Consider the following 26,104-nt stretch of genomic DNA (forward strand, 5'->3'; position numbering starts at 1 on the left):
AGGAGGACTTTGAACCGCTGCCCTTATTTATGACACTAACTGTCTTCTAGCAGAGACTAATGACATTAAATCATGTGTCACGAGTCTATTTTTGACTGGTGGTCTCTGAGGGGTCATAGCGGCTCATCAATTGTGAACTCTATATATACACGTGTACCTCCATCTGCAAAGTTGGTAATTAATATCTATCTATATCTGTAAAATGATGGGTTGTTTTTAATTGACAATTTGTAAGCCAACAGTTAAGTTTCAGTTATGCTCGGTTGTTTCAGACCAAATACGGACATTTTCTAGGTTCATTTAAGACAACGGTTGGGTTTGTCCCTCTTTGACCCAGCCATGAGTTGAAAACAACCATCTATCTATGGGATCTATCCATCTATCGTGTCCATCATGAGACATGGGACTGACACATACAAAACAGTTAATACGTAATTTTACCATTTCTTTTTTGCTATAAATCTTTTAAATAACACAATTTTACCGTTTTTATCTCCAATAATGCCATTCAGTAGAATAAGATTATATTATACTTTATTTAACGATAATTTACTGTATCTTGACATGCTGTATAAAGCCCCACAAAATGACATAACATTCATACAAAGGTTCCAAGCAATTCTATTTAAGCAACGTATATTTCTATATTTTTTCATAAAACCTTAATATCTTCAACCTTGCGAAAAGAAAGAAAGAAAGAAAGAAAGAAAGAAAGAAGGGCTCTATTATGGGATGTGAATGTGACAATTACTGTACTGGTACAATCTCAGCCCTGAAGAGATCCTCAGTCACATCCGTGTCCTTGACCTCCATGTGGACCATCTGTCTTTAGTTAGTCGTCTTGTGAGTTAGTTGAGTGACTTTAGATAAAAGGCATCTGCTAAACACAATTAATAATAAAGATGCTTTAAATGTTGCTTTAAGTCCGTCTGACATTTTCGTCTTTTTTTGTCCATTGCAACATTGCATTTCTTCACAATACATGCTGACATCTTGTCTGGCCCATGCAGTGTAGAAACAGATGTATCCAAATGTTAAAGTAAGTCGGGGTTCCTGTTGGCACACCTGAGGTCAGATACTTCATCGTTGAGATGTTTGCAGACCTGAAAATGTGGCATCATTAGAGTCATCCATAAAACGTCCTCAGTGTTGTAATGTAACAAAGTAAAAAATACAGTAAAGTACAGTATTTTTTTGAAGTATGTACTTTACTTGAGTCTTTACATTTCTGCAGACTTTTACTTTTACTTACCAATATCAAGGCTAAACGTTGGTAGATAGCTTAGATAGAATTGGCTCTTGAAACTGAAACTACAATAAAAAGGAAGATCAGACATAATATTTCGTATTATTTAGGACAGACAGACATTATGAAACCAGGATTTGGTGTATGTAACCTTGAGGGGGTTGGGAGCATCTGTCAGTGGAATGAATCCTGCTGACATCTTTCTTCTGGACAGAGCAGGTGAGCTGTATTTCAGAGCATGAGCCGGAGACGCCGGACCTGAAGTTCTGGAGTGAACCAATGAAGATACAGACGCTCTCCTCAATGTGAGACGATTACCATCTGGACAACTAAACAGAGCTCTGTTTTCTGCGTGACAGTCCATCACATCTGCCAACAGAATTATAAGAGATAAGTGATGAGAACATGTACTGTATGAAAAAAGATTGATCGAAATAAGCAAACACATCATTTTATTACACTTCCACATGAGCAAAAGGGAGCACAAATCTGTTTAGGGTCCAGAATAGTGACACAATTGTGAAATGTGAAACTGAATGTGTTTAAAAACATAAACAGTTTGTATTTTATACCATATTTTCCAAGGAAGGCGCTGGGTGACATGGAGCCCCGTCCAGACGATGATGACGTGTAGCTGCCTGCGGTTGACGTGCTGCTGCCAGAGCCAATAGAATCTGGCCGTGGGAATGCCACACCCCTTTGAAGGCTGGACACCAGAGGATTGGGCGTTTTCAGAACTCCTACAGTTTCTGTTAGAACAACAGTCACACCGGTGAGAAAAAAAACGTTTTTCCTGAGGATAATCGGTATTATAGGAAAGGAGGCAGCTGTGTAAAATGATTTTAAGATGAAGCTGAAGCCAGCCGGTGGATTTGTCAGTGGGCGGAACAAACACGCAAGCGTTAAGCGCTGATCACACTACAGCTAATGCTCACCAACGGTATAGCAAATTAGTTTACACATAAAGCGTACATTTATGAGTCAAGTCGCACCTGACACAGTCTGTGAGTTGAGCCACTGGCACAACCAAAACTACCTGAAGAGACAGAAGAGAGCGACAGAATAGAGATGTTGGGGATTGTTGTGGGCCTAAAGCACAGGTACGTCTGTGAGATGTCTGCTAAAGATCTGGAAGACATCTGAGAAACGTCTTAGAAAAGTCTGTTTTACATACATTCTAATCCTAAACACCTTACAGACATCTTCTAGATGTCTATATGACATCTGACCGGAGACATCTCCGAGACGTATTGCAAACAATTAAAAAAATACGTCTTGCAGAGGTAAATGCAGACATCAATTAAACGTCTCCCAGACAGACATGTGCTATCAGGATCATTTTTGGAACAAAAACGTGTCTAGAATGTCAAATAAGGTTGATTCTCATTGGTTCTTAACTGTCTCATGATGAAATATACAACCAATGAGACTCAACATTATTGACATGCCGCCATATTTGAATTTAGCACATATATTGCCATGGATATGCAACGTACGGAGTCATTTGGATTATGTTAATGATGATGATGATGATTATTTGCTTTGTCTATCGGCTCGATCTTATCTATGCGTGGGAATTACATAACATGTCCAGCCCACCTTTCTTACCGATTGCACACTCTTAATTTGTATTATTTAATCCTACAGCACATTGTAAATGACTATGAGAAAGAGAAATTATTAGTATCGCAGATGTCACTGTTTGGTTGATAAATACCTCTTCCTGTGATGTCACCGTTCATGGCGTGATTGTTATTGGCTGCATTATCGGACTGAATGTCTACACTCGGTTTCCAGCCCATTCCCATAAACACTCGCTCCTGTCTTCTCAACTCTGAAACGTGCACATTAATAGATTCAACAAAACACAGATTCAACACAGACATATAGGTCATTCGCTTCACATATGACATTACGGATAAACCCAAGTTCTTTCATCATTTATTCACCCTTATGTGATTTCATGCAGAACACAAAAGCAGATATTTGACATAACTTTGGTAAACACACAACACCGAACCCCCTTGACTTCCAATATATGAACACAAAGACATTTCTCAAAATATCTTCTTTTGTGTTCCACTGAAGAAAGAGTCACATACAGATTGATTTACAAACACATAAGGGGAAATAAACCCTTTCTCGCTGACCTCGGCTCTTCAGCGCTTGTTCCCACAGTATTTGTCCCAGGTCTCTCGTCCAGGCCTCTTTGAGTTCTCGTGCAGGCGCTTGTAGGATGTACGTGTCCTGTGATCGTCTTCTCCTGAACCAGATCTCAAAACACAGTCCTCTCTGTCCACATGACTGCGTCATGCCGATCTCACAGGTCTACAGAAGAAAACAAATGTTGAATGTTGAACAAATACGTGATTTTCATGCAGTGAAATAAATCTCACAAAAATTGCATGATAAAATAAATGTCATCGAAATATCATAAAATTGCACACTTCAACAAACATGGACCAGATGGGCTAAAAGAAGAATTAAGTGTACCTTGATAGAGAGTTTGTAAACATACACATCATCCCCACGTTCATTTTTTTTGGTCTTGGTGAAGAGAATGACGTCTTGAAAGAGGAAGACACGCCGGAGAGAGCGTTTCTTGCGGAAAATCACCCAGAATTCATCTTGACGGATCAGCTGGCCCTGTTCGTTCAAATTAAGCTGTGCAAAAAGATACAAAAATATAAATACATGCTTAAACAAAAATGAAAACTCTTTCGTCATTTATTCACTCTCGTGTCATGTGCAACCTGTATGACTTTCTTACTCCTGCAGGACACGAAAAAAGATATTTTGAAGAATGTTGGTAACCAAACGACACATTTCTCAAAATATCTTCTTTTGTGCTCCACTGAAGAAAGAGTCATATATAGGTTGAATTTCACATCACGACTAACATCGCAGTCTCTGATGGCGTCCATGGTGAGCAGATCATTTCCGTGTCGCAGCTGAAACCGGACCACGTCTACAGCTGCTTGGATCTCCTGTCTCTCCTCGCTCTGATCGGACACACAGTCCTCCAGGACCTCCTGAAGCAGGAGACTGTATTTACTGATCCTCTGAACCGGCTTCAGCAGATAGGAGGACAGATCCATACTGTCACCCAACTCCATCTGTTTCCGCTGAGAACGAGAAGATCCAGTAGACTGAATATTTCTTTAAAGATGGACATTTAAACTCTCTTTTGCGCAGAGGACTTCTCACCTTGAAGTATTTGTGATGCTGGATAAGAGCGTCAGACTGAGGTTTGTTCTTGCTGTAAAGAGCATAGAGTCCAAAACTCTCTCTCTGTTTGAACACAACGTGAAACGACATTCGTGTGATATTCAAGCAAAAGCGGTACGATGAAAATCACTGTCTTACGTGATTGAGGAAACAGCGGCCGACTCTCAGAGGTTCAGCTCGACACGCCTCCAGGTCCTGCTGGAAGTTCTGACTGTGGAATTCGTAGAGTTTCTCCAGGTTACCGAAGATGCGCCCGCGCTGACCGCGCAGGTCCTGAGGGACTTCAGGTCGGGCCAGCAGGGGGAAGTAATGAGTCAAAATATAGCCCAGAGAGCGCACGTACTCCACCTCCGTCAGCAGAAGCTCCTCTATGATGCGGCGCGACTTCCTGACGTCAAAATCATTCCATAAGAAAAATCACAGATGAGATCTCTTTAACATCTCGATTATTTCTGACATCAGTAAGATGAAATCTGTGTCTCAGATAGAGAAAAAGAGTCAGAAATCTCACAAATGTGTCTGTCATTCAGTGTTGGGTAAGATACTCTGAAAAAGTAATTAATTACTAGTTACTAATTACATATTCAATAGTGTAATTAGATTACTGTACAAATTACTCTCTCCAAAAAGTATTTAGTTACTTATTACTAATTACTTTCTACATCCTACATCAACCTTGATTTGCTAAGTGATTGAAGGATAGACATGAAACGGCTCTTTTAATTCATTCAAATAAATAATATAAACTACATAAAGTACTCTTATTAACTGAGCAAAGTATTACAAATGTGAGAATTATACATTAAAGCACAGATTTTAAAATTAGACTTTGAATTTTGATGTCAATTCCACTATTGCACACACATATATTACACAAAGTATTTAGTTTAATTACATCAAAAGTAACTGTAATTAAATTACAGAAAAAATAAGAGTAATCCCTTACTTTACTTTTTCAAGTGAAAAGTAATTAAATTACAGTAACTAATTACTTAGTAACTAGTTACACCCAACACTGCTGTCATTAGAGTTTCAGGAAAGATGTCAACGATGTGTCAAACTGAGCTCAGATTTGTCAAGTGTGCAATCAAAGGTCAATATTATTGAAGACCTCAATATGAACTCAAACATTCTCATCAAACTGACTTAAATCCAGATTATTTTACCTCTACAATCCACATTCATTTCACACCTCCAGACTCTTCATGAATTTCAACGATTTCTGTTTTTATTTCTTCTAGGCAATTTTAGGAGAAACGTTTGATCATTTTAAGTTGAAAGTTAAATTGAAATGTCCTGAGCTAGGAAAGTGCAACAAATGTTCCTTTTGGGCTCTTATTGTTGTTTTGTGGAGTCTAAGGGAAATACAGTATGTTGAGACTTAGTATTTCTAACATTTCTTCATTTGAAAGAAATATCATCTGTGACAGAGTCCATTTAAAAAGTACTGCGGTATTACAGTGTTTTTCTGCCATATTAATACCATAATATCACACATGGTACGATCATGGTACATAGATTCAAGTACAAGTTCATCGTCAGTGCATCATTTGATAGGCACAGAACTTTTTGTAAGGCATTAATAAATCCTAGATATGTATATAAAATCTAATTAAACTATTGGTTTTTTTCCTGCGGTAACTCCTTATTTACCGAAAGCTTTTGGACGGAGAAAAAAATGGCATACACAAACATTTAGACTAGTTCTTTATCACGACTAGTTATAAATGAAGTGTATAATCTGAAGTCAACACATTTAACTTCTTTAATGTAGGATTTCTGTATGTCAGACAGAACGTTGGATTTTATTCTTCTGAATTTGAAGGGATCATGAAAAGAAAGCCGTGATATTTTTCGTGTGATGTCATGAATTGAAGTGTTAAGGTCGTGAGAATAACGCTGTATAACTCACGTGGTTCGGCTGGGGCTCTCTGAAGTGGACGATGTGTTTTCTCCAAACGGACACACTTCCTGACCTCCTTCTGTCTCCTCACAGGGCGAGTCCGGGTACCGCTGCGTGACCTGCTGCTGATTCTGTGAGAGCGGTGCATCTGGGATTCGGCGCTCAGCACCGCCGGAACCTTTGCTGCTCTTTTTGTTTCCTGCATGTTGCCATGGAAACCACTGGCAGCCCACCGTCCCCGACCCTGCGATGGGTCTCTGATGTTTGCCTCTCTGAACACAATCCGCAGGATTCTCCTTCGCACTGTGCCCAGATTTGGACACTTTCCTGCTTTTGTGTTCGGACCTGAAGTTGAAGCAGCTGACGGTGCCGTGAATGCTGTCCCTCGCTCGACTCGCCCGGCTCTCTGACCTCTCAAACACCGGCGGGTCACGCTCGCACGCTACAGGTGCTTCTGCAGGTGATTCAGGCTCCGCCCTCTCACCTGGCAGCCAATCGGAGTGATGTCCATCAGGCGTGACTGTGAGGGTAGAAAGGTGCTGGGCTTCTAGAAGCATCAGTTTGTCGTCCAGCTGTTGTCTGACCTCCTGATAGTGAATCCAGGCGGCGTCCCACACCTGCAGAGCCCTGCGAGTGGACAGACAGCACGCCTGCTCTCTCACGTCCTGAAAGTGCTCGGCAGAGAACTCATCTAACCTCTGCAGGTACGTCTGAAGATGAGTCCAGCTCGCTTGATCCGAAGAGCAACAAAATTGTTCTTGCTCCAAAAACCGCCGACAGTCACTGGCCACGGCGGAAGCCTGAAAACATTTATGGGGTTAGTTTGAAGCATCATTACATGAGAAAGTACGTTTTTAACACATGTTTTAAAATGTCATGGCTCGTTTTCCTCACTCTTGTAGGTGGCTTTGGATAAAAGTAGAAGGACATTTTTATTCCATTTGTATTAATATTTTCAAAGATCAATACTCGCATAAAAATACTGCTGATGGAGTGTGTTGAACACTAATGCTTTAATTTAGCATAAAAGTTAAAGTGCATCATAAGCCTTCAAAGAGGAAATGTAAAGCCTTTGCAGAATTCATTTCAACAGAAAAACTTTAGTAATTAAGCAAAGACATATTTTGCAGCATTAAATAATGCCTACAAAAGTTTTGATAAATGTTTGATAACGTGTATTAATATAAAACAAAACAAAGTTAGATAACACACAGTTTAGGCCTGTAAATGCTAATAATATGTCTTTATAATGTCAAATGTAAAACTTTGCTGTAATTTCGCAGCAGGTTTGCCAGTAACTTACTGTAGATTTCATTTACAATTTCGTTTTAAGCATAACCTTACCTAGTTTATATATTTCTCTTTCATAAAACAAGACTAAATATCTTAGGTCACTTTTCTTGTTATGTAAATGTATCGTAATTTAAGACGTTTTTTTACTAGAAAACAAGACAAAAATGCGTAGGAAAAATGTTGATGTGCTAATGCCAGTCTCTTCTTGCTCATTTTGAATCTCAAATGTCAAAGTGTTTTAATTTTGATTAAAGTAATTGAAAACGGTACTAATAGGAAAGTAGTATTACGCAGTAATTAAATCTACAGTAAGTAGATCAGTAAATCTACTGCCAAACCTGCTGCAAAACTACAGCAAAGTTTTACAGTGTAAGTAAACGGTAAAAATGTTATTTTCAACCCAGTGTTGGGTCAAAAAGGGACAAACCCTGCCATTGAGTTACACAACCTTTGCTAGTTGTTTGAACCTAATGTTGGGTCAAATATAAACATTTCCTTGGTTAATTTACCCAAGCACTTGGGTTTGTTCTTGTTGAACCAACACTGGATTGATTATATTTTATTAGTATTTTAATCCTTTACCCCACTAATACAATGCTCCAGAAAGTCACAGGAACTCCATTTTTTAATACAGGTATATATGAAGAGTTGGGTTCCAAAAAAACTCAAAAATCATGTTTTTTATTATGTTACCATATTTTTATGTGTTTTGTTGTGTTTAGTTAGCTGTATTTTTTTGAGTTATTATGGCTTAAATCAAAGCAAACCAACTGCAGTTTGACTGATTTTAATTGGAATGCACAATAAAAAAACATGATTTTTCAAAAATGTTAAAAACAGAGTTATCTCTTCATATATAAACTCTTATGTACTCACACCTATTTATAATATCATTTTCAGATTGAAAAAGACCTATTGTCCATCCCCACCTTAAGCTTGTTTACTGAAATTAGGTAGTTGTGTTTATTGACGATTGATTTAATATTTTAAGCAGTTCATGTAAGAGGCCACTAGGAGGCAGCACACTCCCATCTGCAATATCAGATATCAACACCATAACCGCGATGTTATTTGCTGTCAATCAATCATTCATACACACAAACACATAACCCTACAGTCATTACTGGGATCACAGGTCATGTGTGAACAGCACTCACTGTTCAAATGCCAGTCTGAGAGTTCAAAATGTCAAATCTGACAACGTGTTTCAGTTCTGTAGTGATGCGACTGTATATACATCACCTGTATGATCAAAGTCGTAACATAACAGCGTAAGCACATACAGGTTTCAGAAGTTCGTCTTCTTTTAAAGACTTATACACAAGTAAATCATATCTTTAGGTCGTACCCTCTCGCAGAAGTGGCAGATGTAAACCATGGTGCCGAGCTCTTCACAACACAGTTCAGCTCGCGTCAGAAAGTCATTGAGGCTGGATTTAAAGGTGGACACCATTCTGTGAAACACCTCCGTCTCGGGATAGTTTGGCCCCTTCAGGTTCTCTGCGTCTGACACTAACATCATAGCCTGATGCTTACGCTCCTAATATTTCATCAAACAATCAGAGAAAATCAGAAAAAGCTAAGTAATTCCTGTGACAGTCATTGGACGGTGAGAGATGTCAATCATTGTTTAAACACACGTTTGCTTCAGTGAGGAAAGCTTTGAAGCTCTGCAGTGTTTGCTGGATTTTATCACTGGACTCATCCACAGTCTCAGCCTGCTGGAGACGCTCCTCTCCTTCTGTGTCAAACCATTCCTTCATCTACAGACAGACAGACAGACAGACAGACAGACAGACAGACGAGAGAGAGAGAGAGAGAGAGAGAGAGAGAGAGAGAGACAGAGAAATGTTTAGATGGTTTTGGTCACTGTGGTGTATATTGCAGGTGTGTGATGGTACCGTGGTGAATCTGCTCTCCATGTCTCGGAGCTGTAACAGGAAGTCCAGGTGTTGCAAAGACATGTTGGATTTCCTGGCGAGCACATGCACGTGTTCCTCCATCGCATTATACAGATGAGTGACTGTGTCTATCGCCTCACTGCAGGTGAGATGTGCAGTACTGTAAAACACTACAAACACTTCATCATGAAAAGAATTACAATTGAATAGAAAAAATTCATGCACACATTTGGATCAAACAAATCCTGATAATATTGTGGTGATGACATTTGTCACATCGGGCTGTAAACTTGAAAACACTGTATTTCAAAATAATTGTGTTAAATGTAAATATACTTCTTGGTCAAATGCAATCACGTGTTTAAAGTGATGTAAGTTGGTATAATTGCTCAATCATGTAATCTGATGGTGTGTTTGTGTGTGTAGAGACTGACAGAGTGCATGTTTAGTGTGTGTGTGTGTGTGCGTGTAGTAAATGACATGACGTGTGTGTGTGTGGTTACCAGCTGTGCTCGCTGTGTGATGACCTAATATCAGTTTCCCATCTCAGCCTTGCCAGCATGGCCCCGCCTCCCCTTTGCAGGGCAACCAATCGGGTGTCCTCAAGCACATTCTTCATCAGCGCTCTCTGTTCCAGAATGCATTGCTGCACATCCTGATTGACACACGCACACACACACGCACACACACACGCACACACACACACACACGCACACACGCACACACACACACGATGATTTGCTCACTGTCATTATGTAAGTGCTCTCTGCACTGCCTCTGAATGAGGGCAGCAGGTTTTCTTTTATCTCCTCCCCATCTGACAGAAGTTAATGTTCGACTGAAGAAGAGCAGATGAAATCAGAACAATTACCTGCACTGTGTCAATTTTATGAACGCCTTCTAGTTTCTTGATGGCTTCTGTTAGCAGAGCCGACGCGTCCCGCAGGTCTGATACGAACGGATACAGTTTCTGTAAAGCAGACGCCGTTTATTATTCTACGGTTACATTTACACATTTGACAGGTGCTTTTATCCAAAGCGACACACAATGCATTCAAGCTATATCTTATATTACATTACATGGGAATCGATGGGAATTAAATCCATGACTTTGGTGCGACCTCAGATGTTAGAAAAGCATTTTATTTTATTACAACACCAACTGCAGTTGGACAATATGAAGATACGTCAGAAAGATTAATGCGCTTGGAAAAGCTCTCGACATGATCACACCTGATGGATTTCTATCCAGTGAGTGTGATTGTAAGGTAAAGATCCCTGTAGGGCCGCAGACAGCTGATGGACGTCCACAAGTTTATAAAGAGCTTTGAGTGAGCTCACAGTTTCCATCTGCACGGGGTTGAGATCACAGTCGGTTTTTTGTTGCATTCATTGAAATATTTAGGTCACATTTATTTTAGTAGAAGAACAAACAGTTTCTGACCGTTACAGGGGGTCTTTTCTCGTGGATGTAGCCGCTGTCTTTATCAAGCAGAAGTAGAACCCAATGCACAGCGTGAGGATTGATCTCCTGTGAACAAGAGATTCAAACGCACAAATGAGGTTAACACAACAGGAAAAAAGATTAAAGGTGTGCGCACACAGATTCTACTTGAGATGTGTTTGTACTCACCTGGACCATCGGCAGAGCTTTGATCAACTCTGGGTGAAGCGGTGTCGTCCGTGCATCAAACACTATCGTCATGCCATCATCTTTCATCTCTTTCCTAAAAACATGTATAATGTAACAGTTTGTCGCTGTCAGGTAGAAACTTTGTATCTTTAAAACCACTACTTTTCAGTAAATAGAAGAAACAATGTAGTGATAAATAATGAAACACTGTCCACAACATTTTTTCATACATTTCATTGCACAAACGTTTTCAAAATAGATAAACATGAAGGGTGAGCATTAGCATGTTGGTTTAGTAATATTTAGTTATAGTGATCATTTTATTAACACATAGAAATAGTAAAGGTATTTGCACATACAGTTCGAAATGTTCATATGTGGTTTTTCGTTTTGGGGCTCGTTTGTACGGTGTCTCTGAATGGTGAAGACGCCTCTCAAAATGCTTGCTACTGATTGGACAAACGCAGACTCGACTAGCATGATGTTGCACCAGTTGAGCTACATAAACAAACCTGATTCCTGATCAGTGTTGGGTGTAACTAGTTACTAAGTAATTAGTTACTGTAATTTAATTACTTTCCCCTTGAAAAAGTAAAGTAAGGGATTACTCTGTAATTAAATTACAGTTACTTCTGATGTAATTGAACTAAATAGTGTGTAATATATTCAATAGTGGAAATGACATCAAAACTTTAAAATGTATGCTTTAATGTGTCCTTCTCACATTTGTATATACTTTGGTCAGTTAATAAGAATGATTTATGTAGTTATTGATTATTTATTTGAATGATTTAAATAAGTGTTTCATGTTTCATGTCTATCCTTGAATCACTTAACTAATCAAGGTTGATGTAGAAAAGATTAGAAAGTAATTAGTAAGAAGTAATTAAATGCTTTTTGGAGAGAGTCATTTGTACAATAATCTAATTACACGATTGAATATGTAATTAGTAACTAGTAACTAATTACTTTTTCAGAGTAACTGACCCAACACTGTTCCTGATCGATTCACATTTAACGTTGTAGACATTTGACAGGATATAAGTGAATATATCACAGAAAGTAGATTGTTTGGATGGGGTGTGGTGTACCTGCTGATGATGTGGAGGTACAGTAATAATTTACAGAGCTCCTGACTTGAGATCAGTGCAGAACTCCAGACCTGATGATCTCCATTCATCTCCAATACGGCTCTTCCTGATCGGTCCTGACCGCCTGGTCAACAGATTACATGTTAGATCGTGACTCGGGTCTGTACATAAATACTGTCTACTGCTTTCCTTAATACTGTCTGCAGTCAGAGTTCATTAAACAATGTATCAATAGAATCCTTTTGGTGTTATTGTGAAAAAAAAGCATTTCTTGATAGATTTCTTGGAGTTGCTTTAAAAAGCTGATGGATTTTAAACATTTTGTCAAGTGAGAGAGATATTTCAGGTTCATTCATTGGTCAACATTCCAGTTAACCAATCAGATTTGAAGGATAGGTTTACAGTTAATGTGTGTTTGTTTAGACTCTCGTCTGGCAAAATCAGTTTGAGCAAGTTTGACTGATCATTAGAAAACATTTTTTACCTGTGAGACAGGCAATTCCTAAATAAAGGAGAGCATCAGCTTTAAGAGGAGATGGTGTGGATGTGGATGCCGAACTCTCCAGGTTATTGTGTATGTTATTCTGCGCTGAGATGTTGGAGATCTGTGGTCCAAAAGAGGAGGACATTTCGGAGTCCTTAGGATCATCTACAAACAGACATACATGTTAAAAACAATCTTGTATATATAAAAAAATGACCATGATCACATGTTAATCATTTATGTTACACATATCAAATTTAGGTCTTGCAAACCTTGCTTCAGCAGTTGTCTTCTGTTCACCTTTGGAGACACGAGTCCAAACGTCATGGCTTTCCTCCCCGGCACCACACGAAGCCGTGGAATCATTTCCAAGTAGCTGTTTCTGTCCACATCATTTATTTGTCCTTGAATAACAATGTGACATTTCTCAGACGTCCCGACCACAGGTGGAGGAAAACTGACCGTTTCTTTACTGCTGTCTTGAGAAAGATCCTGAGTCCATTCTCGGCTGGAGAAATTACCGCTGTTGCTCTGCTGGCACATTTCTGACGTGCTGCAGGACGCTGGAGTTTCCCAGGCAGGTTTCTGAAGGTTTCTGTGGTCGGTCAGAGGTTCATATGAAAGTTCTGGTCCTCTCGGAGAGTTGATGGGTTTCTCCGTGTAGGACTTTCTATACCGACATTCTTGGACTTTGGTCCCTTTTCCGTGTTTCCTCTGCATGCAGGGTGTACAGGGGTCTTCCGCGAATCTCACGGTCCTTACGCACGCCGTCCGGTCACCGCCAGAACCTGCTCGGTTTGATCTTAGCAGAGGAGTGAGAGGTTGAGACCATGTCCCTTGGGCTTCTTTGGCAAGATCATCACGATTGCCAACAAAACGGCTTGTACTTCTGCTGTCCCACGTGTTTGGAGACACCCAACCCACCGGTCTCATCCCGGACTGAGCTGGATCCATTTCACCGTCTCTGCTGCTGTCCACCAGTCGTAAGGACACGGCTATTCCATCCTTCGCGGGCCGAATCCTAGTCTCGACGGAGTAAGTAAAAGTGCTGGCGGATGGACCCTGGGGGCAGCGCAAACTCGAATCCGTTTGGTTTGAAGGAGCAGCGAAGGCCATGCTCCGAGTCGTCTCCTCAAATTCAGGGTTGGCCACCTCCTCCCAAGGAACCTTGACTACACCCCGCTGGGTTTTGAGAACGCAGCGAGTGAGAGGTGTTCCATGTCTCCCGGCGTTGAGCTCATTAAGCCAGTTCTCTGTGAAGATGCTGGTGTACGAGGTCTCGTGTATGGGGGTCTCCTCTAGTTCACGTTCCTCCTCCTCCAGGAGGCTTTGGATCACGATCTGAGCTGCCTGGTTCCCGAAGGGCACTACCTGCAGGAAGAAATCTCCCGGTCTGAGCAGCAAAGGGTTGATGGGAGCAAGATGGATCACGACACGCTCGTGTAAACACAACGGCCAGCCGGCACAGCAGAAAACCCTCTCGGAATACGGTGCCTGTTCGGGACAAACATGCACAAATCAAATAAAAAAACGACAAATGTCAATACATTTATCACAGATAATTGACAGATTTAAAGATAAGTTAAATAAGATACAAGCTTTTTCAAATAAATTGCTGCTGTCCGTCTGAAACCTCGTATCTCCATATTTTATTAGTTATATCTTTTGCCATAAATCATTATTATTATTCACCCTTCATGTTTGTCGCTGGGTTTTGCAAACATCTAACCAATCAAAAGTGTTAAAAAGTGCTTGTCAACTTTGTCAACACAGTATTTAATCGTTTAAAAAGTACAGCGTTTTTTCATTTCCTGAGAAACTGTGAATTTGGACATCTGAGGCTTTGGAAAAACAGCGACGATCTGCAAACAATTAAATAAAGCTATAAACCTTCAACGGCTCATTAACTGAATATTGATGTAAAGACATCCCATAATGACAGTGTCAGAGCTCCTGAAGAACATCTCACGGACGACTGCTCGAGTCATCCGTCATTGACATGAGATACTTCAGTCTAGAGAACTGCTTTACGAAGTTCTCTCTTAAAGTCGAGCTTTCATTATTCCTCATTTTAATTTTATGTTAAAATTTACTTTTATTTTTCTCTAACAGATCTATTTTTATTCATTTAGAAACATTCTGTCATCATTTACTCACGCTCATGTAATTTCATACCTGTATAAATGACTTTGTTCTGATGAACACAAATAAAGATATTTGGAAGAATGTCAGTCATGTTGGGTTCCGGGACATCGTTAACTACCATAGTAGGAAGAATTAAATGGTACTCAAAGGTGCCCCAGAACTCTTTGGTTTTCTAAATTCTTCAAAATATCTCATTATGTGTTCGACAGAACAAAAAAATACAATATTTTTTCCTACTGTGGTGGATGATGTCCCAGAACTGAAAATTGCTAACATTCTTACAAATATCTTTCTCTGTGTTCATTGGAACAAAGTCATTTATACAGGTTTTTCATTTTTGGATGAACTATCCCTTTAAATCTTGAAGGTTGTCAATTCTATAACAAGCTGTATGTACACAAATGGTACTGAATATTGTACATGTTTAGGAAAAGAAAAGAAATATATTTTTTAAATTTTGTTTAAAATATTGAGATTATATGTGATTGCATCGAGTCACAAGCTGAGTGTATTGTTATAATACTGTAATATAATATTGTAATAAATGGATTGAAATCATATTTAAGGTCAGAACTCTTTTAGCAGAATATTTTGGTTTAATAGTGTGAGAGATCGAGTCTGATTTGAAGTGTGTGTTATGATTTGTCATGTTTCTTCTCACACTCACACAGGCCGCCTGCTGTACGGCCTCCAGCAGATGTCTGGCAGGGATCAGGAAGTCAGTCAGACACTGGAGGGCGTCGCCATGGTAACGACCATCAATGACCTGGAAGAGCTGGTCGAGGACAGTGGGGGCCGTGACCTCAAACGGTGAGTACAGGACACGCAGACAGGTCTGAATAGACACGTCCAATGAGTCTGGATTCTGATCAAACACACAAATAAAACACCATTAACAGTGTGTGTGAAAACCTGAACCTAAGTAGATTGATAACCATTATTATAATATATACCATCAATCAAATTAAAGAGATGCCTACAGTAAATGAAACGGTGAACTCCATCAAATCTCCTGAGACGAGAAAAAGTAAGAGCAATAACATTCTCTTCTGACATGCTTTCACGTGGTTCAAAACTATCCTGAATTAGGATCATTTTAGCTTTGGAAAACATTTGACTTGCTGTCTATAAAATAAGAGCTTGAACCTGAGATGCCAGCATTTTAGCATCCTGGTCGATACATACAAAATACTTTAAAAGTCATCCACTATATAATATCTAGATTTCATTTGACGTGGATAATCTATACCCATGCAGCGTTCAGAATTCAAACAGAATTGGAAAGCAAAACATGGCATTCAAAACAAACTCGACAGGAAAACAACAACAAAGAGGCGGTGTGCCATAAATCATTGTGTTTAGCAGGTGGTTGTGAAACTGACAAGGGTCTTACACACACAGAACCGGACAAAAACGCTGAAAACTGTGAGCAAATTGAAATGGGTTTGGAAGTCATGAAATTCTTTAGCCAAATAAACTAAGAGAGGTTAAATAATCCAGGAAAAATGACTGCTCACAGAGACATCCTGATTCATAACAACACGTCTGATATTCTGATATAATAACCAAATCCAGATCAGCAAAAATAAAATCTTCTGCTAGATATGCAGTTTACAATAAAATACCATATTCACCAATTTTAAAAGTGCACTGATAAATAACTTGTAGATTTTACTTCATAGTTTACTTCAAGTTTTTTAAAATCAATTCTAGTACAACTTACTAACCAGAATTAAGTAAATTTCTACTTATTAAATACATTTAGTTTATGTTAAAACACAAGCACTGCTCGTCTGAACAACGGTAAGCACTTAAAAAATGGTTTTAACATAAAATACCCAAACTCTCCTAAATCTCAAAGATAAATCAACAAAAAACACGAACAAGTCTTTCTTTTTACTGAAAAACACATAAAATGACGGTTAATATTGAATATTTATCTCCTAAAGCAGTCAGATACAAAGCATGGTTGGAACTACAGATCATCTGCCAAGGTAGTTATATCTACAAAAATGATTTATGGAGTCTCGACACAAAATAAATAAGTAAAGTTAATTTGACCAATTAAAATGGGTTTAACATAATTGAAATTGAGTTGGAGTTGCTTAACTATTTCTTCAAACAAAATAATTAAAATCTTAACAACCAAAATTAGTAGATTTAATTCCCAAGATTTTTACGTTATTTTAACTCGTTTTTTTGGTTAAAAACAGAAACATAATTATATTAAGTATATTTTAATAATTTCTTTTCATAAAATCTACTAAGGCACATAATATTTTTTTCAGTGTGTCTAGCATTATTAACCAGAATAAACTATCAACCCTGGCGCTGCAGGACTCAAACCCTTCAAAATGATAGATGAGCTCTCCTGAACACACAAATAAAACAGTAGCAGACAGACAGACAGACAGACAGACAGCTGGTCCTGAGACGGTCTGTGGGGATCTGAAGGGGTTTCAGATTCAAAGAGTTCTTCTCTGACCTTCAGGCTCAGACCGTCTCATTGAGTCTCATCTGGATTTAGCTGTTCAACGAGGGTCCACAGGGTTAATGGACATTCCTATTGTCCGGTGGGCTTCAGCACACACACACACACACGCACGCACGCACGCACGCACGCACACGCACACACACACACACACACACCTCAATTCACAGGGTTTTACATTTAAAGACATGTTAGGGATGGCACAGGACACTCACGTCAGTTTTGCCTTTGTTTTCCAATACAGTTGTTGGTCTTGTTTTAAAGTTCATAAACGGTCAAACCCACATTCTATTACAAAGCAGATTGAAACTGAAACGGAACTAACATGTTTTATAAAAAGTACTAGATTCTCAAGGACTAAAGTACACAATAAAACTTCAATGGTCAGGTCAACGTGATTTACAGAAACTCCTGCCGTGGTTTGACATGTTCCGTCTGTGATATCAGATCCTCTGCTTTCAGTATGTGTATTTCTGACTGATCCTCATATCCTGCTGAAATACATGAACAGTGATCTCGGAATGACCTCTGACCCCAACAACCATCCGTCAAATCACATGACTACCTGAAGAGTGCGTGTGTGATTCAACCTGCACAGTCCTATAGTGTCCAGTCTCTCTCTCTCTCAACGCAGGTTTACAACACATTGTATTTACATATTTTGTACACGTTCTAACCCCAAACCTTAAACCAAACACTGAGAAAACGTTTAGAAAAATATATAGATTAGTATATTTTATGTGGGTCTCTATGCATCTGTTAGTGTTCTTCTGATCAAATTCACAATATTTTCCAAAAAGCACTTTGAAGTGTGTGTTTGTAAAGCAGAAAATCTAACACACAAACACACATGAGATGTGTGTGATTTTAATCTTTGTATTATTTGACACAGCATCTAAGAGCTCATCCTGTGAACGTTATGAGGAAATCACTGTTTCCTTTGTTTATTACTGTAAAACACAATGTTAACCGTCTGAGGGATGCGTCCAGATCACATTAATAAACATTCAAGTCTGAGTTCACTAAAGCCTTAGCACATTAAAACATTCATTTTCAAACCTACTGGTTCGTTGATCTCCTGTATGACACTCGGGTCACAGGACATGTAAATGAACCTGTTCACTGATCTATTGCCAATCACATATGTTCCTTAAAACCACACACAGAGAGTAAGTTCAACATAAAAATTGTGCTTCGTCTAAGAAAGTCACTTTTGTGTTAAACTTTTTGGTACACATATTTACATGACTATGGGGCGGTTTCCCGGACAGGGTTTAAGCTTAGTCCCAGACTTACTTAATTGTTAGAAGTTTCTTGATCAAAAACAACTTGCAATGACATATCTTAAAATATATAAGTGTGATTGTTTTGTCTCAAGACGTACACCATTAATGTTTTTTGTAAATTATGTTTTAAAAAATGACTTAAATATCCTGATTTAACTAAGGCCTAGTCCTGGTTTAAATTAATCCCTGTCCGGGAAACTGCCCCTAAATGACAGAACGTGTGGTTATAAATCACAATTTATAATCATTAACAGGATTAATAAACAAAGGCAGAGCTGTGGATACAGAACAAGAGTTACGGTACCATTTTAGCCACGGCACAACAGTTCTCCTGTCAAACTTCAACGTCACGCTGAAGTCCATTCCACAAGAACGTCTGACTGAAAATAATCCGTCCATTCTGTCCAACTCAAATCCACAGGATTCCTCTATCTGTCATTTTCTGTCTGTCTGTCTCGAAGCATGTCTGACTGTGAAAGAGGGCTGTCCACTGACGACAAAACAGTTTATAGAGAGAGAGAGAGAGAGAGAGAGAGAGAGAGAGAGAGAGAGAGAGAAAGGCAGGGAAGAGAGAGCGAGGAAGAGAGAGACAGAGGAGGGGGAATAGAGAGAAGAGGAGGAGAGAGGAGGAAGCGAAAGAACACGAGACCGAGAGACGAGAGGAGAGATGAAGAAGAGAAGAATAGAGCGAGAGAGCGAGGTGGCGGGAGAAGAGGAGAGAGAGAGAGAGAGAGAGAGAGAGAAGGAGAGAGAGAGAGAGAGAGAAAGAGAGAAGAGAGAGAGAGGAGGAGAGAGAAGAGAGAGAGAGAGAGAGAGAGAGGGAGAGAGAGAAGAGAGGAGAGAGAGAAGAAGGAGAGAGAGAGGAGGAGAGAGAGAAGAAGAGAGAGAAGAGAGAGAGAGAGGAGAGAGAGAGAGAGAGAGAGAGAGAGAGAGAGAAGAGAGAAGAGAGAGAGAGAAGATAGAGACGAGAGCAGAGAGAGAGCGAGAGAGAGAGAGAGAGAGAGAGAGAGAGAGAGAGAGAGAGAGAGAGAGAGAGAGATTGACTCCCATCCCATAGTAGGAGAAATGACTTCGGACAACAAACAATTCTGGGGCACTTTTGACTACCCTTGTTTTTTTGGTAGTCATGGTAGTCGATGGGTGTTAAGATCTGTTTGGTTATAAGCATTATTCCAAATATCTTTCTCCGTGTTCAGCAGACCGAACACATTTATACACATTTGGTAAAAACTCAAAAGTGAGTAAATGATGACAGAATTTTCAGTTTTGGGTACAGTAAAAGGGGTTGATTTTGATTTTATCTTGAGTGTTTACAAACTATGACACCAACTTCTAAATTCACTTCTTAATACAAAACTTAACAAAACAAATTTGACATTTTTAAAAGCATTTTAAGTACCCCCAAACCGAAAGACTCTAAAACTAAAATGCAGCAAAAAAGAAAAACCATTCAGGAAGCTTTATGATGATTAACATTAAGGTTTTTCACAGTTAACAACACACACAGTGTAAGTGACCAATAGATTATTATTATTATTATTATTATTATTATGAGGAAGTCTAAAATTCAGAGCCAGTGAACAATCTGTACCTCAAAACAAACATTAAAACCTCATTAAGTCTCTGCAAGCGGTCAAAGGGTTTACAAGTACAGAACAAATGGCCGAACGCTCAGATAACAGCTGACCACAGACGGCCATATACTGTAGACTAAACCACACGAGATGACCACAGAGATACATCACAACCACTTACATCACTGACAAATACACAGTAAAGACAAGCCGCTTGCTCTTTATATCAACTTCTGGACAGCAACAATAAAAGATCAGAGATGCAAAGTTAACCACAAAAGCCACACAGACGCTGCAGAAAAGGCTTTTTGATTTTAACTCAAGACGTTTGCGGTGTAATCTCTCGACGTGCAGAGTAAGAGACTGCTGATCTCCAGAGAGTCATTAGATAAATAGCAGTCAAAGATAGCAGCTATTAACTGGGCCGGGCTCGCTCTCGTGTGTATTAAACTGATACACAGACTGTTTCAACACACACAGACAACAGGAAACAAGTGGAATTAAATACCAATGTATAATGACATTTTCAGAATAACAGCTTAAATTGCATAGATCAGTAGTTTTCTTGTGTTAAAGGCATTACTGTACATAAGGAAAAATCACAGATGAATCAGTGAGATTAAATGGATATTTCCTGCGAGAAAGAGTCAGAAATCTCACAAATGTCTCTGTCATTAGTTTCAGAAGAGATGTCAACAATGTGTCAAACTGAGCTCAGATTTGTCAAGTCTGCGATCAAAAGTCGATATTATTGAAGATCTCAATATGAACTCAAACATTTCTCATCAAATGTACACTCAAAAAAATGACATGCTCAACTTAATTAATCTTTTATGTCAACAGGTTCCACGTAACTGGATTAAGTTGAATTTAAGTAACATTATCTATTTCAGTAAACTTAAAGGTGCAGTTTGTAAAAATGGCCGCTAGAGGGCGCACGATCAAAACAACAACAATGCCGTAGCTTGATGACGCTGTGAAGGAGCGTGGAATGATGGGATCTGTTGTCTTCAACTCCACCGCTGATGGCCATCAATCAGACGGGAACGAGAAATCATGTTAGCGGATGAGGTAAAGTTTTATAAATGTTGCGAATAATTGTGTTCCATAAATAAGTGACTGCTCGAAAAAAGCTAGTGGCTTGCTAGACGCTAGACACTACTTCCGCATTTGTCCACGACACTGTTGTCATGCGGTTTCTACGTCCTGAAAGGCGGTAACAAAGGGTAACGCGGATATGACGCCATTGAATGGCAATTTTCTCACGATTTACAAGTAGTTGGAAACATTTGAGATATTGTAAGTACTCAGCTGAACAAAATATATAACATTAGCCTAGTGGTGTTTGGATATTTTACTGTAAAATTGTTACAAACTGCACCTTTAAGATACTTACATCAAGTTAACGCAATGTTGTTTAGATGAATCAGATTAAGAGTCTTGTTTTTGTTTTAAATCATTAAACATAAAAAATCATGTTGCAACCCAATTTTCCAAAAGTTGCGTTGATTCAACTTAAGTTAGTTAAGTTAATTGGACATGCAGCAAAAATCATTTTTTTGAGTGTACCCAAACCCAGATGATTTGACCTCTACAATATTCTACAATCTCATTTGTTTCTGTTTTATTTCTCCTAAGCAGTTTTAGGAGAAACATCTTAAATGTTAAACAACATTAAGTTTGTTAAGTTAATACTTAAACACACCTGAAAACTCCATCAAATCTGAGCAAAAACATTTTGTAAAATGAAAATGTTATTAGGAATGTGATGGTTATTATTTTTGTCAACAGCAAGAGTTCAGTTGCACCGTTGAGCATTTAACAACGAGAGCGGCACATTTAAAACTGATCACGGCTAACACACGCCTGAAACACATACATGACCTTACCAGAGAAAACACTCTCTCTCCCTCTCCCTCTCTCTCTCTCTTTCTCTCTCTCTCTCTCTCTCTCTCTCTCTCTCTGTCTCTCTCTCTCTCTCTGTCTCTCCCTCTCTCTCTCTCTCTCTCTGTCTCTCTCTCTGTCTCTCTCTCTGCCTCTCTCTCTCTCTCTCTCTCTCTCTCTCTCTCTCTCTCTATCTCCTTCTCTCTCTCTTTCTCTCTACACTATCACAGACGCCTCAGGGGATGCAGAAATTAGATTTCTGTGGCCTGAGGTGGGTTGTCGGGTGGGTTTGCCAGCGCTGAGATGTCCTTGGCCATATTCACTTTATGTAACAACTGAAAGAGAAATGACAACAGCGCTGAACTGAAGTTAACTGAGCAGTCTAAACGTCACATTCTTTCAAACTCATCCATTACAGTGAAGTATCACAGTTCATCCCATTTCATCCCAAAACCTTCTTCTGTTCTTTGCAGACGTACTGTCATTCAAAGCTTCATCTCTATCCAACCAGAACAGTTAAATAAAGTAACAAAAATTTCTTTTTTTGACTCAAATTTGACTCAAAGCAGCTGAATTTAGAAAGGCTTGAGAATGACAATTATAGACAACAGTGCAACTTTCTGAGTCGGATGGATGAGTTCCCTCAGTCACGTTTGGTTGTGGTTCCAGGTTAAATGAGTTATCTGTGAAATCAGAATCCTCAGGGATGTTAATATAACACACAGTAATGTAACTCGCTGAGGGAATGTGACAGTTATACATCTGCCTCCCGCAGCCCTGATTGGTTTGCACTCAGTAAATATACCCGCAGAAAGACGAGAGCTATTTTAAATCGGTGGTGAGAAGTCCGGAACACATCTATCAGAGAACACCTCAGCTGTTTAACGTGAAGAAATGTGCCTCACCGCTCAGGTTTGATGGCTTTTGACCCTTTGCCAACTGGTCAGAATGAGAAAGCAGCTGGCCAACACACTAAACCAGATAAACATCAGCCTGGTCAGCCTAGAAGACCAGCGAAACCACCTTAAACCAGCAGACCACCTTGGTCAGTCATTTAATTAAGACTGAAATAATTTCTCATGTTCTTCTCAAGTCCAAGTCAGAGGATGAGAAACTGGCGTGTCTGTTAGGACTGCTGTGTGTTAGCTGCACAATATGTGTCTGTCTGTCACAACACAAGAGAAAACAATCAATCTGCCCTGACCTGATGTTTCCAATATATCTTCATAACATTATATTATTATAGACCTTTATTCTGCTACTTAAATGTATATTTTGATTTTGTAAATCTTTGTTTAAACTATACTCCATTTCTGTTTTTATATATTTACATATATTATAAACCACTTTAAGTTGAGTGAGTTACCTGTCAATTTAAACTGAGATACAGAAATATTATTATTGTATTATTATAATCCATGTTTCATTAAAAGGATTTTGTTCTGTTGTCATCTAGCATCTTCTTCTTAAAAAAACTACACATTTCCTCTCTCGAAAAACCAGCTTGAGTTACTTAAATGAAAAACATCAGACTCCGCAGCAGAGCACCTCAACGCGGGGTGAAAACAGCAGCGTAACACCAGCAGGATCATACGGAATTATGTATGAGTATTTAAAACATCTGAATCCAGCACATTAGAAAAATACCAAACATCTGAACATCAGCAGAAAGTGCAAAAACAGAATCACCAGCTGACATCCCAACCATCTCAAGGGCCAGATTTGACTTTTATCTTTTATGCACTTACTGTATAATATATAAGAACGTGCAAATCACTTTTAAAGATGGACAGAGTTTGTTATTGAAATAAAACTGTATGTTAAAGAAGTGAATTCTCACACGCAGGTTTTTTAGGTTAACTGTCAACAAGGTCAACAACCATTTGAGCTACGTATGTTTTTTAACACGAATAAAAAAAATTTAAGGGTTTAAATGGTTGTTTCATAAGGTTCTTTAGATCTGTTTATTGCGACAGAAAAAGAAAGTGATCAATCTCCATTATCCCAGACAGACTCTCTCTCCCTCTCTCTCTCTCTCTCTCTGAGAAGTGATGAGGCTCTGAGGACACATTAGTGTGTAATGTACCTTCACTGTGTCATAAACAAACAAGTCACTTCACAACCAAACACACACAGAGTGCATTTTCTTTATTGACTACAGCAAACGCCTTCCTTTCGTAATGAAGCCGCAGACCTGCAGAGTTGCGTTAAGGGTCAGCAGTTCAACCATTCTGTCTGCACTTTTCAGAAATGAGACACATGCTAGAGGAATAAAGCTTTTTAAAATAGAAGTTCTAATTTAAAATATAAACTGATGTGAAGGACCTATAGTGTACTGTAACATCGAGAATGTTTTAAAGCTCCATCACTGATCAAGAATAATACATGAAATTCCACTAACTACAGGTTCAGTGAACTGACCATCACACCAGAAAGGTCTGAAAAGATTTAGCACTCAATAAACAGACCAGGTACTGAACTAATAAAACTCCAATAAATAAACCAAATACATGCTTTACGTGACAGGGAACAAACCCAACTAAAGTATATGGTTTTTGTTTCTTACCACCTGCCCTGTTCGTGTCAACACGCATCTATTTTTGACCCTAAACTCCAGGACACTGTTACTGCGCCGATACCTCCTGTCAGGACTTCCAAATGACTGAAACAAATATTTGTGTGGTCAAATACTGTATTACATGTGAGATATCATCACAGATTCATTTATCTTTCCCACAAGGTGTGTCCAGTCTTAATAGTTTACTTATTAAGTTTTACACTCTTGGCGTTTTCTCAAACCCTTCTTTAATGGTCAAACATTAATGTTCCCCTGCATTACCAAACTGAAAAAATAAAATAAAAAATAGTTGCCTTGTTCATTTAAATAGTGTACATCTTTAGTTGGAAAAAACAGTTAATAGTTTGAAATTTTAGAAAACTTTTCTTATCGTGACATGTATATAAACTACTGATGATACGCATTACATGTCACGCGTAACCGAACACTCCAGATTCTTTTTACGCGCGAGTAATTTAAGACTCGTTAAATTCTGAAAACAAACGCGATACACAAGTACAGAAAAGAGAATCTGCCAAACACATGCGACTCTTCAAAATACGCAAAAATTTAACGAGAGACGACATACGTTTTAATTCCCTTTGGTGGAAACAAAACGTTTCCTTTATTTAAGATCCACTTCAAAATAATCTAGGTTTGTCCACGAAAGCTTTAACTCAAAAGCCCAGTTACATTTTAAAGAAATACGACAACATTTTGAGAAAAACTACAGCGATCACGAAGAAATATCAACATAATATTTGAGATATTATCATATGAGCTCGTCTGCGCGTCTTACCTGAACTGCGCCTCAGAGACTCCAAATTGACTCTGCGTATGCGTGTCTTTATCTCGGGTGGGAGAGACAGACAGAGTGAGAACGTGAAAGCAAATCTAATGACTGTCTGCATTCATAATCAATAACCACCCTGATGACAGCACCTGCTGATCTGATCTGTGCCGCGGTGCCAAAGCGTCGCTATACAGACACCGGCACTCCAGCAATCCCACCCGAGTCCCACCGTCCACCAGTGTCCAAAAATAACTCCAGTGGGAATTCTGATGTGGTCTTCAGGAAAACAGCACGGGAGTCACGACTGAACACACCAAAAATACTCCCAATTTGAAAAAAGTGACGTGATTACAGACCCATCACCAATATCTGCAGAATGTAATTATCAATGACACTCACGCTTTCTGATCAAAGCCATTCAGCTCTAGATTATTGATATAGATTACGTTTTATTCAAGTTATTTCTTTAATTTGAGTAAATAATAAATATAGTATAGTAAAAGAATTAATTAATATGTGTACTTTACACATTACATTTGTGTCTTATTATACATTAGAAATAAATCACAAAAGAAAACATTTAATATTTCAAATA

At 38.9% G+C, this 26,104-nt stretch overlaps 1 protein-coding gene across 3 annotated transcripts; it reads right to left on the reverse strand.

Moving 5' to 3' along the window:
- Positions 1 to 558: 558 nt before the first annotated feature.
- On the reverse strand, positions 559 to 19,160 carry si:dkey-65j6.2 (rho guanine nucleotide exchange factor 40). Of its 3 annotated transcripts, XM_057320081.1 has the most exons (25): positions 19,006 to 19,160; positions 15,878 to 15,936; positions 15,592 to 15,789; positions 13,052 to 14,273; positions 12,780 to 12,944; positions 12,296 to 12,419; positions 11,205 to 11,298; positions 11,016 to 11,102; positions 10,805 to 10,921; positions 10,443 to 10,541; positions 10,075 to 10,226; positions 9,572 to 9,710; positions 9,311 to 9,433; positions 9,019 to 9,210; positions 6,387 to 7,177; positions 4,613 to 4,862; positions 4,454 to 4,537; positions 4,147 to 4,371; positions 3,740 to 3,910; positions 3,397 to 3,574; positions 2,964 to 3,080; positions 1,819 to 1,995; positions 1,398 to 1,615; positions 1,253 to 1,311; positions 559 to 1,103 (listed from the first exon to the last, which is right to left on the reverse strand). In XM_057320081.1, the coding sequence occupies exons 2-24, from the start codon at positions 15,878 to 15,880 to the stop codon at positions 1,264 to 1,266; spliced, it is 4,974 nt and encodes a 1,657-aa protein (XP_057176064.1). In that variant the 5' UTR covers positions 15,881 to 15,936; positions 19,006 to 19,160; the 3' UTR covers positions 559 to 1,103; positions 1,253 to 1,263. The 3 variants fall into 3 exon arrangements, with proteins under 3 accessions (XP_057176064.1, XP_057176063.1, XP_057176065.1); XM_057320080.1 differs by lacking the exon at positions 15,878 to 15,936; XM_057320082.1 differs by lacking the exons at positions 559 to 1,103; positions 1,253 to 1,311; positions 1,398 to 1,615; positions 15,878 to 15,936 and adding an exon at positions 2,239 to 2,282 and having other exon boundaries at positions 1,878 to 1,995.
- Between the last annotated feature and the right edge of the window lie 6,944 nt (positions 19,161 to 26,104).

Source organism: Triplophysa rosa, linkage group LG21 (genome assembly GCF_024868665.1).
Source record: "Triplophysa rosa linkage group LG21, Trosa_1v2, whole genome shotgun sequence".
Taxonomy (NCBI): Eukaryota; Metazoa; Chordata; class Actinopteri; order Cypriniformes; family Nemacheilidae; genus Triplophysa; species Triplophysa rosa.

What these genes read in the sequence shown, in the direction of transcription:
- si:dkey-65j6.2 (XM_057320080.1), bottom strand. An exon ending in ACAAGCGCTGAAGAGCCGAG is followed by an intron (nt 3,081 to 3,396) that starts GTCAGCGAGAAA and finishes TGCACGTTTCAG; the next exon opens with AGTTGAGAAGACAGGAGCGA. An exon ending in CGGTGACATCACAGGAAGAG is followed by an intron (nt 1,996 to 2,963) that starts GTATTTATCAAC and finishes TTGTTCTAACAG; the next exon opens with AAACTGTAGGAGTTCTGAAA.